Source organism: Coffea arabica, chromosome 8c (assembly GCF_036785885.1).
Source record: "Coffea arabica cultivar ET-39 chromosome 8c, Coffea Arabica ET-39 HiFi, whole genome shotgun sequence".
In the NCBI taxonomy this organism is placed as follows: domain Eukaryota; kingdom Viridiplantae; phylum Streptophyta; class Magnoliopsida; order Gentianales; family Rubiaceae; genus Coffea; species Coffea arabica.
The window spans coordinates 39,125,686-39,142,892 of NC_092325.1; the positions used below are offsets into that span (position 1 = coordinate 39,125,686).

A 17,207-nucleotide genomic window follows, 5' to 3' on the forward strand; every position below is an offset into this window, starting at 1 on the left:
AGAGAGAGAGAGAGAAGAAATAGAGGGAAAAGTGAAAAATGAGTTTAAATAATTATCGAGGATAATTTTATCTTTTAACATGAATTCAAAGGTAAATTAAGTATAAAATTCTTTAACGGGACAAAGTACAACTAGAATTATAGTTCATGGGGTTCAATTGCAATTGCCAACTTCTAAGTGATTATGTAATTCCCCAAACTCTTGCCTTTGACCTTGATCAAATATCAAGGGGACAAAAATTCTTAAGAAACAACATTAAGAGACAAAGCACAAATCACCCCCAATGTTAAAGGGCTTTATTGCAAATTTGCCATTAATCCAATTTTACAATTAGTATTCACCAAGAATTCATATGTAATACAATTAGTGGTCGACCCCTTCCTTTTTCTTATTTTTTTGTTTTTCCCATTTTAACAGTGAAAATTCTCAACTCTGTCCTTCCAATTATTTTTCATCACTTGGTATTCTGAGAAGGGCCCACTTGCTTGAAATACTCTCTTCTTCACTGGTATTGCTCGTCCTTGATCCTTCTTCGCTTTGGGTTTAGGGTTTATGTTTAATTCATGGCGACGTCGTTGAAGACCATCTCCGCCGGTCTCAGAGCCTCCGGCCGCCGGGCACCTTGTTGGGCTCCTCCTCCTTTATCTCTTACACCCGCCGCAGCAAATGAAAGAGCAATTGCCATTCCTCAAGGGTATTATTACTCTAACCTTCGTTCTACTTTCTTTGCATCTGTAAAGGCTAGCTACTTAGGCCATCCCTAATTTCCTTTTCTTATTTTTTCCTTAATTTATGGTCTTAATTTGGAATTTATTGTTGAAATGGTTTTGATTGTTTCTCGGTGCAAGGGAAATTTAATGAGCAAGAGTTTGACTTTATCGTTTTTTTTAAACCTTTTTTTGTTAATATTTATATGCAGGGATGATATGATACACTGGAAATGAGTCGTATAAATTCTTTGAGGCCTTGACTAACCAAATTTATGTTTCTTGACTTCACTGGACATGTTTGTTTTGGTCCAGAGACCTTCATTTGATTGATTTTCGGTGGATATTTTGTTCCATATGGTTGTGACAGGTTTTTGATCATCAAAAGTTACTGATATACTAGATTTTTAATAACGTGTGCACCTTAAATTTTCGGCTACTTGAAGTCCAAGTGCGTCCCATTATTTAACATGTTGAGGTTTAGGTGTTGTTCTCTTGATAGGATGTGTAAATGATGCTATAAACATTTTAATTGAATTAATTTATGGCCAGCCTTTTTCTGTTTGTGGTTCTGTGTAAGTTTTCTGTAAGCATACTTGTATGCTAGCTTTCTGAGTCAAAATTTGTGTCTTCTGTCTTTGGCGCGAGGACTTTTATGTATTAGGTCATATCCAGCTAATTGTGGATGTATTTTTCCGAGTTCTAGATGAGCAGCCAATTTTGCATCATTGGAATCATGTATCTGTTGAGGCATTATTCTGGTATGTTTCTTTTCAGAACATGATGCACTGATTACATTTCTCTAATCCTAAACCTGTTTTAAGGATCAGACCAGAAAGAAGTTCCTGTTTAGATATGGGAAGCTGCCCTCTAGGTAGATAACATTGTGCAGAGCGATGAGATGCTTATGAGTACATGGAAAGGAAGTACAATGTCAGAATTTCTCTGAGTTATGTTTCTCTTGCTGTTGATGTGCATGTAAACATAATGCCAAACCACTGGAATTTGGAATTGAAACAAGCTTTTGAATTTGGTTGCAGCCTCTGCAGAGCATGATATGAATTTAATTTGTTATTTCTCAGTTTGTTAGCATACTTAGCTGCTAAGATATTGTAATAATGTAGTATCTTTTTAGCATTAGTAGTTATGCTAATTCAGTTTTGAGCTTCATGACTTGGTTATTCTCCTTAGACCACATCATTGAATTGAAAAATTAAGTGTTTTTAAAGAGACGTGCTTTATGTTTTGGCAGGTTAGCTTGGAAAGTAGTTGAAGGTGATGTAGCTTACATTACCAAAATGGATCCTGAAGTGTTGAAAAGAACTGATAGCATTTGTTCTTTAGAAAGTTCTAAAGCTATAGGATCCAACCTTAATGAATTGCGTTCAAACTCTGCTCCAGTTCTATTATCCATGAAATTTCTGCGTTCATTCAGCACTGCTCGTGATGATGATAGTTGTCAGCCTCAACATTTGAATGCTTCAAATGCCTCTACTTCTCAACCTAACAACAACTACAATCATATTCCAGAACCCATACCAAACAGACCTTTAAGAGGAGAGAGGAGACCCACTTACCCGTCTGCTCGACAACAAAATGAACAGCAGAGTCCATTTAGATTTAGTAATAATGAAAATCTACAGAGGGAGAAGCGTAGCCTTGAAGATTCTGATTTCCTTGAAAAGTTCAGGCTTGGCTTTGATCGGAAGAAAGGGGAGAATCCCAATCATAAGCAATCCCCCGATTACAATGAGAGAGGAGGAGACAAGTCGGAGCAAGCTGCTGCTGAGTCACCTGCTCAGTCTCAGCCACCTGAAGACGCAGATGAGATATTCAGGAAGATGAAGGAGACTGGGCTGATTCCCAATGCTGTGGCGATGCTTGATGGGCTTTGCAAGGATGGCCTTGTTCAAGAGGCAATGAAACTTTTTGGACTAATGCGTGAGAAAGGTACAATCCCAGAAGTGGTTATTTACACTGCTGTGGTCGAGGGCTTTTGCAAGGCCCAGAAACTTGATGATGCTGTGAGGATTTTCAGAAAAATGCAGAACAATGGGATCACACCAAATGCTTTCAGTTATGGTGTCTTGATTCAGGGCCTGTACAGGGGAAAGAGATTGGACGATGCCAGAGACTTCTGCCTTGAGATGTTGGAAAATGGGCATTCCCCAAACCTTGCGACTTTTGCTGGTTTGGTGGATGGATTTTGTAGGGAAAAGGGTTTGGAAGAGGCGCAGACCATGATAAGTACTTTGAGGCAGAAGGGCTTCTTCCTTGATGAAAAAGCTACTAGGGAATATTTGGAAAAGAAAGGTCCATTCTTGCCTTTGGTATGGGAGGCCATCTTGGGCAGGAAACCTCCCCAGAGGTCATCATTTTTTAGTTAGGTTCCATTTTCTTGTGGACATCTGCTTTCAGAAGAATAATCCTTCCTTTTAGTTCAGTCTTTGGCAGCTCATATATTCTCTTTTTGGCATCTCGACTACATTAGGCCTTAATTTTCATTTTCTGGCAGCCAAAATTTGTTCTGTTTCCTTTTATCTGGGAATCTTTGGCAAGTGATATCAACATCGAAATAGTTGGCTTTCCAATATGTGATTCATGCCAAGAATGTTGTTGAATATAGGGCAGTGGTGGCTTATTATCCGTTGCGAAGCTTGAATTCAGATTTTACTGTTGTTTGATAAGGTAACTTTTAGATCGCATAGGAGGAGGTTTAGCCTACAGAAGTTTCGGTGAGGCATTCAGCAGGGCAGTAATCTCTCCCCATACGAGCTGTGTCCAAATTGATGTAATGGAGGAAGGGCTAGTTGATTAAGCAGGTATACTGACATGGTTAGTGATTGGGTTTATATGGGAGCAATGCAGATTTTAACTCTATTAGATATGCTAGTCCCGTGGACGACTTCTTAACGTGGGAGTCGGGAGAACTGTATATAAGAGTTGATTCTTCCTTGGACGAACGACTGCATGAGCTTCGCAGCACTTTCCTTGGAAGCATGGTAATGAAAGTTTTGCGATAGGCCAGTTTGTGTCTACTCTCTCTGTCTTGGCAGATAGGATTGTTCACCTTTGAAATGAATAACAATAACCCCTTTTTCCTCTCCTTTAGTTTTGGAGATCGGTGGGTAACTTTCCCAAGGAATATTGCCAACCCAATTATGAGGCTATTAGAAACAAAGCTAGGAACATCAAAGTGCAATTGGTCCGCTAATCCCTGGTTTTCAACATTAATGCAGGAGGAAAAGCCTTGGCTTTGTGCCTGGCGGAATGTTACCCATCAATCAAATTCATTTGATTTTGTTACAATCTAGTGTTCGAGTTACTCTTCTTAGTCATTAAAATCATAAATTTTCCTCAATGTATATATTAGAGTGTATAGATCGTGGTTGTTATGATCACGATCTATATCATACGATCTTACAATTGATATCATGATCAACGTAAGATATTACGATTTAACAATTTTAATATGATTTTAATGTTCTCAAAAAATAGTTAAGAATTTTTGTGTAGAAAACTCGAAATTGAGGGTCATTTGTTGTATTGAAAACTAAATTAAGAGGGTTTTAAATCCATGTAAATACCTCGCCCTAATTCCTTATCTACAAAAATTGGTGAATCTTCAAATTTGACCATATGTTTCACTATACTGCAGAGATAGATCTTTGCTATAGGTAATCTCTTAGGCCTAGTGTTTGGTATGTGATAAATTGGCGTGGTTTAGAGTCTCTAAAAATGAATTTACTACTTTTGCTATGTCTAGGTGGATAAGTGGGTAGGCTAAAAACTTGAACCCAAATGTTTTTGGCATGAAATTCTATTCTGAAATTTTTTTTTGATTATTTGTTTATTGTATACCAATTTTTCAATCAATAAAATTACACTTGAAACATTTCATTATATATATATATATACATATAATATTTAATTATCCTCTTATATAAAAAAATGATGTAATAATCAATTAACAAATCATAATTAACTAAATGTATGGTGTTTAATTATTTTATTAATAAATATTGAGATGATTTATACACATATAACGTCAACTTTCTTAAGCATCTTATCCACTAATTGTATTTGGATTTAGAACAGGAAATAACAAGATTTTACTTTAATAAAATACATTTTGAATATATTACATATAGTCCCAAATACTTTATATTGCACAATTTCAACCTTAATTAACAATGTCATCATTATATTGACTACACATGAATTACATTATCTGTTACTATATATGAATTGCAGGGTTAAAAATTATCAATATCACTATTGTTTACATATTTTGGTGTGATCTACCAACGGATCTTACAACAAAAAATGATCCCAATCTTCGAAACCTTAGTCTAGATACGTAATACTTAATTAAAATTAACTTGAATTCGATTTCTAAATTTTGTACATGTACTGTGTATCAAAATTCCATTTTATTAGCGTACACACTACCAAGAAAGATTAATCATTTTCTTTAACTCATTACTACAAACCTAAATTGATGATAAAGTTGGAATTTATGGGAGATTTTCCACTTTTGAGTAAACAAAATTGTAGTATCTAATTTTCCAATCGGAGGCTTTCTTCTCTCCACCTTTTTTTCCCTGGTGAAAATGCTCAAAAACTAGTGTGTTGTACCACATGCAAATATCGTTGTACGGCAGAATGGGGTTCATGAATCCACACGTATCTGACGTGTCAGAGAGTCAGCAAAAACCGAAAGCCAATTTCTCCGTATAAAAACTCAACCTATGCAGTGCCAATTTATACTCTCAACTCTCGATTCTCGGCTAACCACAAAAAACCGGAAGGAAAGAAAAGGGGGAATAAATATTCGAAACCTTTCCTGAAAGGAGGAAGCAAATTTCGAAACCCTACCCTTCGCTCTCTAGTTGCAGAAGAAGAAAAATGGTGTTCTACTTCAAAGCGAGACCTGAGGCTGGAGATTACACCATCTTCATGGGCCTCGATAAGTACGAGAACGAGGAGCTCATCAAATACGGCTTTCCTGAAGACGTTTGGTAATTCTCAAACCCTAGCTTTTTTCTAATTTAGGTAGGGTATATATTGCGTGAAATTTTAGATTTTTTTGTTTGTGTTTTCTGTTTGGATTTTGGAGTGTAAAATGGTGTTCTTGCTGATTTACGTGTTGTTTATTAGCATTTAATTCTGTTTTTTGAGATTGTATTGAGGTGACAAGTTTACTGCTCCGTTGAGTTTTTGGTTATTCGTGGAAAAGTACGCCTCCTGGAAAATGTTGATTTAGATTAGTGGCTATTTAACTTTGTTCTTGAATTCTCGGACCTAAATTTAAAAGAGTATTTTTACTAAATTGATGATTGGTTATATTTACGAGGTATTGCGCCTGTGCTTTTTAGTATTTGAAGAACGATATGTAAATGCAAAAGGAGTTCGTCTAGACTGTAAAAAGGCCACCTTGATACATGAGACTCTTGTCAGCCTAGTGGTTTGAGACAGTATTGGTGTATAGTGAAAGAAAGAAGTTCGATTTAATGGCTGAGAGGCAAACCTGAAGGAAAGGATTCTTGTTACATTGAATTTGAGAAATTATGGCTTACAAAGAAAGAATCTTTACTGGGGATGTTCTGATAAAGAAAGAGTCTTTGGTGATTTTCTTTGAGATTGGAGCATCTTCTGGTAGAAGAAGTTGAATTTAGCTGCAAGAGGTGGAAATGTGGACATACATGAGTGATAGAAATGAGTAGTAGTACTTGTGAAGAAGGAAACCATTGTATTGGTTCTTTATTTAACCACTTTAATGCTTTAAGCTGTTTGTTTCTCAACAATGTTACATTCAGGACAGTGTCTACTAGCAACTATTCTGTTACAATTTTAGAATGACATAGCCATGTGCTTTAGGAAATCATGAAATTGTAGGTAAGTTGATATGTTCTTAGGGTGGTAGGTGTAACTAGTAAGTGCAAGAACTTCCTTTCCTTTCATAATTTTATTAGACCTGTGAATCATGGTGTCATGCTATAGATTTCCCGAGGTATATATGTGTCTTCTGATGGGCAAGGAGGTCATGTGCCGTTTGTTTCAGTGCATTGTTTTTCATACCTGTTTGGAACTAATTGAAAACTTGAAGTTGCCTTGCAGGTTCCATGTGGATAAAATGTCATCTGCCCATGTCTATCTGAGATTGCATAAGGGCCAAACATTTGATGATATACCAGAAGGTGTACTGGAAGATTGTGCACAATTAGTCAAAGCAAATTCCATCCAAGGTAAATTCTTATTTTCCTGTTCTGTACTGTTTCGAAGAGAAACTCTTTTTGTTTAATGGAATTAGTCTTCAGCTTCGAAAGCTGGTGAAATATATTTTGCCCTGGTTCTTGAGGAATAAATGAGAAAGTGTAATGTATAAAAATTTAATCGAATGGGTAGAAAATATGGAGACATCTCCATTTTTTGATCTCTTATTCAATCATAATTAGCCTGACATCGTCTTGTGGCAGGAAATAAGGTGAACAATGTTGATGTTGTTTATACTCCATGGCATAATCTTAAAAAAACTGCCTCCATGGACGTTGGCCAAGTTGGTTTTCACAACTCAAAAATGGTGAGTATATTATTTTTAAATAGCTGGAGTATGATTCTCATTGTGCCTTGTGCTTCAGGATATGATGTTCCATTCTCCGTTGATGGCGGACGAAAAATTTACCTATATCTGATCTTGGTTCTCCTGTAGGTTCGTACCGTCAAGGTGGAGAAACGAATAAATGAGATAGTTAATAGATTAAACCGGACAAAGGTGGAAAGGAAACCTGATTTGAAAGGTATGACTAGCAATTCTCCTTTTAAGATATGTTCTGCTACACCAAACTGTTGTTCTTGTCGATATGCCTTTCTCATTTGGTTCTTTGCATCATGCTTTTGATTTGTCTTTCTTCAGCTGAGCGAGAAGCAGTTAATGCAGTAGAAAGAGCTGAAAGGAAAAATCAGCTGAGGGAAAAAGTAAGTTGTGTAGCTTTTTTCTTTTTTTTTTTTGGGCGGGAACAAAATATTGTAATTCACGTCATACATTACTAGGGTGATGCAGCATAAATTATAAAGGAGATATGGACATTTTGCATCTAGTGCGAGGATAAAAGATGACAGTAATTGCATTTTCAAGAGAGAGTTTATGTTCTGTTCATTTTTCTTGCTTGCTCTACTATCTTCTGCTCTTTACCTTTATGATTGGCTGCTAAGTAGATTTGTGGTTCTTTTGTTGCATCATCTCAGTATCATGCGGGCTTAGATGTTGTTGGTCTGAAGTGGTTTTGGTGTACTTTTGAAATATTAGGCTTCAAATATTACTCGGTACTCCAATTAGGAGAAGCAAGACTACATTGATCATGTGTATTATTTAGTAGACATTATGTGTGTGGCACATCTTTGACTTTTATGTACGAGTCTCAGTTCTACCTGATAGTTCCTCATATGCAGTTAAGCATTGTGCATCTTTTGCAATACTATGTTCCTTGCTCTGAGCAACATGATTTCGCAGAAACGACGTGAGGAAATGGAGAGGCTTGAAAAGGAGAGACAGGCAGATTTAAGGAGCTATAAGAATTTGATGGTAGCGGATAAGATGACATCTAATAAAGATATCGCATCAGGCCACAAGACCCTTCAGGAGTTGGAAGACGACTTCATGTGATTTGTGAATGATTCAATGAATTATTCAATTTTTCTCCATTCTCCAAAATGCCAAAATTATCCATCAGTTCTTGGGGAGTGGTGGTTGAGGTGGTGGTGGTGTTTGCCGGCCCGGCAGGGATGATTTTATGTTGTGAAGCAATTTAACATAAATAAGCTCGTTGGGCAATGGGATTGTGTCTTCAGTGTGCCTCTTACACGCTGGTTGTGAAATGAGATTCGATCTCAGAGCGAGAGCTTATCTTGTATTGGTAGCTTGTGTACTTGGAAATTTTGATAATGACGAAAAACACTGTCTTATACGTGTCTGCAGATATGGGTGATTCTCTCTCTCTCTCATACACATTGTTTAGAGCCTGCATTTATACATGTCGGATGGGTGCATTCTGAGTTAGGATACAAGGATTCACGATACAGGAGGGTTTTTGCGGTATGTAGAGGATACACACTCTCATGAATTTTATGTTAAACATGGCAGTTGCTTGTGGATATGTCAATCTTGCATAAAGATGGAGTAATGCCAGACACACAAAGTTTAGCATTGCTCATAATTTCACATTGGGAATACCGTGCGTTTCATGCTTTGAACTGGCTCTGTCGCCTTTGAGTTTTTGTCCCTATAAAAATCCGTTCTTTGTGGGGATGCAAAGTACGACGTGCTAAATTTGTATGGAAAATGGTTCACCACTTCTTGGGCCAAAAATCAAGTTGTACTTCTTATGTACATTGGTCATCGGATTACGGCGTAAGATTTGAACTTAATCGGGCTTGGTTATAGAGCGAGCATGATACCCTAAAATCCCTAATCTTCCTGTACCTGTGCACCCCGCCTTCGAAGAATACACAAGCGATAGAAAGGTGATTTGAACACATGATTTTGGAACCTAATTAGGGTACATCGAAATCATCCGAACCAATCCCAAGGAGGGGCCTCTAAAATCGTTTTATTGTTAGAAATTATTTACGGTCGTTAGTTAGTCATATTGGTTTGTTTCGTTTTATCTAATTAGTGAAGTTAGTGGAGTTAGTGGAGTAAGTGGAGTAACTAGTGGAGTTAGTGGGATAGTTAGTGGAGTTAGTGGGATAGTTAATGAAGTTGTTTTGAATTCTGTCAATGGAGCAATTTGATATTATGCGTGTTAAGTCAAAGAAATAAACTCTTGTCCTTTAATTCTCTTATTATTTTTCTCAATAATTGTAACAGTTAGAACAAGTTTTCAGTACAAAATGGGGAAATCATCCCACCGAAGAACCCTTGTGATTAAGTTGAACCCAACAGGCACGGTTGGGAGAGTTTTTTGGTTATGGGATAGAATGAGCGGTCTGCAACATCACCCCGTGGGTCGCGAATCGAATGTGTAGAATCACCAAATCCCTTTGCCTCGAGTTCACTCCAAACTATGACCGCCTGCGTGCCAAGAGGCGCACTATTGAACTTGTAGAATCACTCACGCTTTTCATTTAGACTCGTGACTTGGATACAAGCATAATGTTCAACTTTTAAGATTTAAAAATAGTATAAATTTCAACAGATTCTTGAGTTGTTGTTTTTGGATAAAAAAAAATAGATTCTAATTATTGTTTCTTTTACCAAAAGGTGAAAAAAAATAAAAAAGAGATAAGTGTTTGGATACAAAAAAAAAAGAAAATTTAATTATTATTTGCTTGTATCACAAACATATTTTCCAACAACTTTATTATATTTTCAATTATCTTTTTAACATATATTTTACATCATAAAAATTGTTATAATAATTATTTCATGTAACATTTCAAGTAATATTCTATTTAAACACACTAAGGGAAAAAAAAAGAAAAAAGAGATAACCACGAGATAAAGATTTACAAATTGAGAGGCCATTTGTAATTTTCGTGAAATATGCTTCCTCAAATTGAAATTTTGCCTTTTATTCTAGAGGACCCCATAAACCCAGAGTCCCCAGTCTCTCTCAGAATAAGCCCTTGAATAACAAACAGCCTCCGAAACCCTAAAAAATATACCCATTCCAGTCAACTTCCCCTCTCGACTCGACACCTGAAGCAAAAGCAATGGCGAACACAGCATCTTTGGACGAGGAAACTGCAAAAAAAGTCATTCGTCAGGTTCCCTTTTCTTGGCACTCCTTTAATCTTGCAATTTCATCGTAAAAATTGAATCTTACTTGTCAAACGAGTATAAGTTTTGATTCTGAATTGGGAAATTTCAGGTAGAATTTTACTTCAGTGATAGTAATCTTCCAAGGGATACTTTTCTTAAGCAGACTCTCAATGACAGTGAAGATGGCAGTATCCTTTTCTTTCTCTGATGAACCTAGTGTTATTGTTTTCTAGTATAGCTTGTATAACGTTCTTCTTGTTTATAATACTTATGTCTAATCGCAAAAATTCCTTTTTTTTACTCCTTAATTTGGTGGTTGGTTAGCTCTGTTGCAGAATCATAGAATTTAAGCGTCTGTAATATGTAAAATTAATCAGAGCAATGTTCTCTCTTTTTTTCCCCCTACATTTAATTTGGTGTCTTAATCCGGATTCATTTAAAAGATTTGAGAATGTGCTGAGGGAGAAAAGCCATTTGCACGCATGCAAGAGACCTCACGCAGAGTAAATATGAAAGGAAAGCATTTGCTAAGAAGTGATTCTATTTGTTTAAACAGCTTCATCCTTTTCTTTTTAAGTTGGATCTTTATTCTAGTAGGTTAATGCAATTTAGTAGATGCAAGGGACAGTTTGTATTTGGTGCTAATTGGGGTTGCTGTTTTCCTTGACTGAGAGTATAGTGGTTAGTTTGGCTCTAATATGTTCGTTCTCTCGGATGAGAACTCATCTTGGCATTGGAGATGCAACCCCTGAAGATGTATCTGATGATACAGTACACTCTGTCGCTGAAACTCTGAGGACTTCTTCTTTCCTTAAAGTCTCTGAAGATGGTGAGATTTTATCGATTGTTTTGCAATGCTCTTTGTTGATGTTTATAACATGTAATTAACCGGATAACACAGCAGGTCCATGTTGGTCTTGGTATTTTTCTTCTTAGGTAAAAGAGTTGGTAGGGTAACTGAACTCGCAAAACCAGAGGAGGTTATAGAGCAGTTGGATGTCAGAACAATTGCAGCATCTCCGCTGGAGTATGATGTGAAGATTGAAGATGTAGAATCCTTTTTCGGCCAGTTTGCTAAGGTACTTTCCAGAGGGAGTATTCAGCAGTGACCACCCTATAACTTTGCTTTAATTTCTGGAACACCCTGCTGTTTGGATTCTATTTTGATATTCATTATTACTATAGTTTGTTTGAAGTATGATTTTTTGCTGTTTACAACTTTAGTGAAGATAAAAAACTGTCTATTCTAGTTCTAGTTTCATCATGTAAATTTATAGATTAAAAAGCTTTATTCCTGTTTGCAGTATGTATACATGTTACTTGCCTACTAGCATGTCTGCTCCACAAATAGATGCTTATGCTTGTAGAAATACCATGAAGAGAATAAAATCACACCTAGAATGCTGAATCGTACCTAATTGTTGAGCTGGAGAGGCAGGAGAGATTAGATTGATCTGCATTTTTATCTCTTGAAAATGGACAATTTACACCTTTATGGGCAGATTTAGCTCCAGCTGTCAGCAAACCATAAAGGAGATCAATGTGATTTGCCACCACAATAATACATTCCACGGGGAAAAGGTTTATTTTCTTAACCAGCCATGTTGGCTGCTTGTGTTAAAATATTGGAATTGCAGTAATTTGCTCTATTGAAGTTTGATTTCACTGTAAAACTAGACCTGAGTTGACCGTTTGGAAAGGATAGAAGGCTTTTAATATAAAAATTTGCTCCCTATAAGGGTCTTTCTTTCCAACTGGATTAATTCTAGTACTTCTAGCTTGGCAACCACAAGTTGCTGGTTTTGTTTGCATTTTTGACTTTTTTCCTAAACCTAGGACGATAAGGCCATATTCTGAGAGTCTGAATTTGTGGTCAACTTGTTGCTTTTTGATTTTTTTAACACTGTTAGCCATTTTGGCGAGTATACATCGAGTGTTATCTTGTTGATTCTGGAGAGTATACTAGACCTGAGTTTTTATGTTTATGCAGATTGTTTTCACATTCATAGTGATTTACAGATATGTTTTCTTGGATTGTATTTGTTTCTTGTTCAGGTGAATAGTGTAAGGCTGCCTCGTCATGTTACTGATAGAAGATTGTTCTGTGGCACTGCCCTGATTGAGTTGTCCTCAGAGGAAGATGCTGCAAAAGTTTTAGAGCAAAGCTTGGTTTATGCTGGGATGGAACTAGAGCTAAAGCCAAAGTAAGCCGTTGATGGCTTTGAGTTTTACTGAATCATTATTTTATAACATACTTATAATGAAACCAGTAGCCAAATGTCTTTGTTCATGTTATCCTCTTCTTCATTTTTTAAAAATTTATATTCTATTTTTCTTCTTTTTTTTGTGTTTATGATGTGTTGAAAAGAAATGGGCATATATTGCTTTAGAAAGGTGCGTAAACTTACTGGTTGTAATCAATGCCTTTTTTGAGGGGAAGATTATGTTATTTGCTCATCTGGAGGAGGCATGCTATGCAATGCCAGGTCTGGCTAGCGGGTATCCACATTGATTACTTTCATCTGTTTATAATGATCATCTATATTAAAGAGGGTCACATGGTTGAAGTAAATTTGGGGGTGGTGTATGAGAGGTATCCCTAAAGCTGATGTCTTGTATTGGCTAAGAATTTTTTTTCACTAGTAATGGTGAAGTAACTGATTTTTTGATTGAGTTCTACTCCAACTCTTTATTACCTTGGGATAATCAGTACTGCTACCTGTGGTTCATCCTTTAAAGAGAAAAGTTTTGCAGAAGAATCTCTTAATATTATGTCCTTTAAAATTATAATGTTCTTATTCAATGTTATTTCAACACATTGGGATTTCTATGAATAAAATTCTTTACTTTTATGGTCAAGATTTTGACTAGTTGTATACCTATTACTTTCTGCATAGAGTAGTGACATCTGCACTTGATTTTTCATTAGAGGGACTCCACTGGCTTCTTGTTCTTCTTCTAGAAGTACAAAAATGGTGGAATGCATTGGATAGAAACCAAGTGCTACTGTTATCACATTTGAATATATATTCAATCAGTTGTATCTCATAATATTTGGTGCTTTTGAACTGTGCCCCGGGGGGGGGGGAATACACACAAAAAAATACCAGACTCGCAACAAACACACATACGCGCACACACAGATGCTTTTGCAGATCCAGTAATCATTGAAGCTTGTCAAATTAGTCATTTTGCATATTGTGGGAAAATAATGTTGTATTTGTATGTACACTGTTGAAGACATTATCCTTGTCTCTGGCCAGAGTATTTAGTAAACATGTTATATGGAGATGATAATTTTTTTTTTTGAGATATCTGTGCAACAACTTATATATGTATGCAACAAATGTTTTAGGCATAACTCACATGCTTTATTTCTTCACTTGATCCAGGAAGGACTTTGATGCTGAAAGAGCCAAGCAAGAAGAAGAAGCAAAATCTCGTTCTCATTCTGCTTCAAAACTCAAAAACAATCCCAATGCTGAAGAAGAGTGAGTTTTCATCAGTAATCTTTTCTGGTTTTAATAACATCAACAGTTATACTTGACTGATGGATATGGTCTTGGCAGCTATCCCAGAGGCTTAATTGTTGCATTCAAGCTCAAAAAGATTTCAGTTGAAGGTGCCACGGAACAGAATGGTAATCATGAGTCAGCTGCTGATGATGTCAATACTTTAAACTCTGAAGAAGCCAAAGGTGATGCTGTACAGACTGCTGATACAAGAGACGAGCAAGAAAATAGGGAGGCAAATGTTGAGGGTGGTAAAGAAAAGGATGAAGAGAATGATGGTCCAGAGAATGAACTCCAAGCATCTAGTGATACAGAGAAACCTGGCTCAGCCCAGAAGGACAACCGTGATTCAAGTGAAGAAAAGTTATCTATTGCTTCTTACAGGGACAACAAGGATGTAGTGTTGCGTGAGGATCTTAAAAGTGTTTTTGGTAAATTTGGCACTGTCAAGGTACTTCTGTATTCCGTCCTCATTTGGCCAACTTCTTTGGGTTCCTGTGTCTCTTGCTTGTATTTAATGACTCTATCATTTAGTTGTCTTTGCAGCTTTTTTTTTTAATTAATAATTCACCCCCCTCCTTTTCTTTGCTGAACTTGGCAAGACCATCATGACTTGTTATTGTGAAGTTGTTTAACAGAATTGTTAGTGAAACAGCATCCATTTTTTAGATGTCCAAAAAGTACTCGTTTTCAGTATGCCTGAAAGTGACTGAAGGTAAAAGCATGTAATTTGGACTTGCATTGCTTGTTCCGTGTTGAAAATTGGATGATGTGGAAGTGAAAAGGATGTCTGGGCAAGATTTTTCGATATAGAGCTTGATTTTGTTTACTTATACCAATCAGTTCCTTGTGAGACCAAACATACACATATTTGCCAAAGAATGTGACATCCATACAGGACGTAATATCAGACCTGATCAGATATCTAAAGTTAGACTTCGGGTGCATCTGAAATCCCTACATTCCCTGCGTATTTATGTGTAGCCGGGATGGGTTTTATTTGAACGTCTGGAATCCCTACATTCACTGTCTAATTCATCAATATAATAGTTTTTTATTTGTAAAAAATTTCGTGTTTATGTAAGTTGACTAGTATTATGTATGTTCAAATGTTCTTAAAACCTGTATTTGCAAGCTCCTGTCGACAGAGCCTCGGGGAGGGGGAGAGATTTTTTGGAAATTGGGTTCCTGTGCATTAGCTATACTGAATCCAAATTTTGGCATAAGTCTTCTTGGGACCTAGGGATGTGACGGCATTGGTCCACAGGGAATAGTGAATTTTGTTGTATCTTTTTGGTTTGGCATACATCTATTTAGAGTGTTATTCATGCATTTTCTCTTATTTCTCTTTTGTAGTTTGTCGATTTCAAGATTGGATCAGAATCAGGATACATACGGTTTGAAGATGCAGGGGCAGCTCAGAAAGCACGTGCTGCGGCTGTTCTTGTTGAGGAAGGTGGTCTGATTGTGAAGAATTACATTGCTACTTTAGATCCAGTTACTGGTAAGCATATTCATGTTTACTGGATCTCCACCGGCTTTTGGCGGTTCAATTAGAATTTGTTACATTTTTCTATTGTCTTAACCAAACTTGTCTTGGTAGCTGAGTCCCTCGCTTGTATATGCTGCTTGCTATGTCCAGTATCTTGCTAAACTTTATTAGTTGGCTGCCTTACCATGTTTTCCAAGTATTCCATATCCACTCCGTTTCATTTATGCTGCTGTTGTTGCACATAAATGAGTACTAGTCCTGAGCAGGGGTGCATGATTGGCTTCTTATTTTGTTCCACTGGCACTGGCAACTATACCAGTAGTTTAACCAGAATGAAAAGCAAGGAAACAGTGCTTACGCTTGCTTAGAACAACATGAATTTTTTTTTTGGGCTTATACTTATGCTGTTGTTTAACTTGAGCAGGTGATGCTGAAAAGGAGTACTGGAGTCTACTCCGCAATAACCAGGACAGATACCGGGGAAATGTCAAGGGAAACCGGGGAAGGTAGGGGAAATTGCTGGTTGCCATCCTTTTTCACTTCCTTTTTGGGACCTTTTCATCTTTGGATGGCTTCTAATCTAAAGCGCTTCATTTCAACCTTTTAATGTCGTGCAGGGGAGGGAAATTCAACAGAGGTTGGAAAAACTCTCGCGGTCGAGAAAATGATTCAGCTACTCGCCCTAACAAGTTCCAAAAAGTTGGGGCGTCGTGAGAGATGAGATGCTGGAATATGGCCTCATGAGTTTATAACAACAGATTAGTGATTTACCAATTTTGTGCCGACTTAACTAAGTCATATGTTACTGCCCAACTCTAAACATTATTACTTCGGTTTTTAGTTTTACTCTCTTCCTTCAAGCCTTAATGTTTCTAAGCAGATTGTTTTTGTTGTTCCTTGTCTTTGTTTTTTGCTGTCTTATGGGAATTTTTCACAGTGGAATTATATAGAAATTAGAGCATAAACTGCAGAAGCAAATGAAAATCCAAGCCGACGATGACCACCGACTTCTTTTACAGCCACAGCTCTGTAATATTTATTGAGACATTTTCCCTTAATTTACACAATTTGCTGACTTATCTTGGGTTAAATAAATAAATTCTGTAAATTCACAAAGTTCCTTAAATGTTTAACATGTTGATCAAAATTCCTCGCCAAGTTGAGATAAAACATTTGATCATTATTAGCATACATTTTCCACCATAACAATACATTGCACAGACCAATGAGAAAAAAGAAAAAAAAAAAAGACAATAATCTTCAGTCCTATGAAATGGCTGTTGAGCATAGTTTCGAGTTTTCCTGCTGTTGCGAGTAAAAGGCCTTCATTCAAAATTTCACATTTACTCGAGGATAGAGTGAAGTGTTTGGAGAAATAAAATCCAATGATTAAACGATAATCAATGTGATGCCTTTAATGGATTCGTTTTAATCCCTCTCGTTTTCCTTTCTATTTATTAAATTTCATCCATCTCTTGTTAAAAAAATTAAAAGAAGGAAAAAAAAAAAATCTCTAATAAGTTATTGATAACGTGCAACGAATGTCAATCTACAGAACTTCATATTAGTTTTTGTAAATTCACAAACATTCCTGAAAATTTAACACATTGATCAAAGTTCTCGGTCCCTAGATTGAGATGAAATATTTAATTATTTTATTAGCATAGGTTTTCCGGCACAAACCAAACAAAAGAAAATTCAAAAAAAAAAAAAAGAGAGAGAGAGACAATCTT

The 17,207-nt window shown here is 36.5% G+C and overlaps 3 protein-coding genes across 4 annotated transcripts; all 3 read left to right on the plus strand.

Annotated features, from left to right (window-relative positions):
• Positions 1–378: 378 nt before the first annotated feature.
• On the plus strand, positions 379–3,813 carry LOC140013686 (uncharacterized). Of its 2 annotated transcripts, XM_072063415.1 has the most exons (3): positions 379–694; positions 1,414–1,468; positions 1,960–3,813. In XM_072063415.1, exons 1-3 carry the CDS (start codon positions 667–669, stop codon positions 3,092–3,094), a joined length of 1,218 nt encoding a protein of 405 aa, XP_071919516.1. In that variant the 5' UTR covers positions 379–666; the 3' UTR covers positions 3,095–3,813. The 2 variants fall into 2 exon arrangements, with proteins under 2 accessions (XP_071919516.1, XP_071919515.1); XM_072063414.1 differs by lacking the exon at positions 1,414–1,468 and having other exon boundaries at positions 380–694.
• Positions 3,814–5,286: 1,473 nt separating this feature from the next.
• On the plus strand, positions 5,287–8,684 carry LOC140013710 (uncharacterized). Its single transcript, XM_072063620.1, has 6 exons — positions 5,287–5,728; positions 6,828–6,955; positions 7,187–7,290; positions 7,420–7,507; positions 7,624–7,685; positions 8,221–8,684. The coding sequence occupies exons 1-6, from the start codon at positions 5,616–5,618 to the stop codon at positions 8,371–8,373; spliced, it is 648 nt and encodes a 215-aa protein (XP_071919721.1). The 5' UTR covers positions 5,287–5,615; the 3' UTR covers positions 8,374–8,684.
• A 1,609-nt stretch (positions 8,685–10,293) lies between these two features.
• LOC140013709 (la protein 1-like) lies at positions 10,294–16,370 on the plus strand. The gene is made up of 10 exons (XM_072063619.1): positions 10,294–10,475; positions 10,580–10,658; positions 11,150–11,299; positions 11,407–11,549; positions 12,526–12,674; positions 13,863–13,961; positions 14,040–14,433; positions 15,339–15,486; positions 15,899–15,980; positions 16,092–16,370. The coding sequence occupies exons 1-10, from the start codon at positions 10,422–10,424 to the stop codon at positions 16,186–16,188; spliced, it is 1,395 nt and encodes a 464-aa protein (XP_071919720.1). The 5' UTR covers positions 10,294–10,421; the 3' UTR covers positions 16,189–16,370.
• Positions 16,371–17,207: the final 837 nt, after the last annotated feature.

Excerpts from the sequence above, each read along its gene's own strand:
- LOC140013686 (XM_072063414.1), top strand. The coding sequence starts at position 564 with ATGGCGACGTCGTTGAAGACCATCTCCGCCGGTCTCAGAGCCTCCGGC. Across the intron at positions 695-1,959 it reads GCAATTGCCATTCCTCAAGG|GTTAGCTTGGAAAGTAGTTG; the intron begins GTATTATTACTC and ends ATGTTTTGGCAG.
- LOC140013710 (XM_072063620.1), top strand. The coding sequence starts at position 5,616 with ATGGTGTTCTACTTCAAAGCGAGACCTGAGGCTGGAGATTACACCATC. Across the intron at positions 6,956-7,186 it reads CAAAGCAAATTCCATCCAAG|GAAATAAGGTGAACAATGTT; the intron begins GTAAATTCTTAT and ends GTCTTGTGGCAG. Across the intron at positions 7,686-8,220 it reads AAAATCAGCTGAGGGAAAAA|AAACGACGTGAGGAAATGGA; the intron begins GTAAGTTGTGTA and ends ATGATTTCGCAG.
- LOC140013709 (XM_072063619.1), top strand. The coding sequence starts at position 10,422 with ATGGCGAACACAGCATCTTTGGACGAGGAAACTGCAAAAAAAGTCATT. Across the intron at positions 15,487-15,898 it reads TACTTTAGATCCAGTTACTG|GTGATGCTGAAAAGGAGTAC; the intron begins GTAAGCATATTC and ends TAACTTGAGCAG. Across the intron at positions 15,981-16,091 it reads GTCAAGGGAAACCGGGGAAG|GGGAGGGAAATTCAACAGAG; the intron begins GTAGGGGAAATT and ends AATGTCGTGCAG.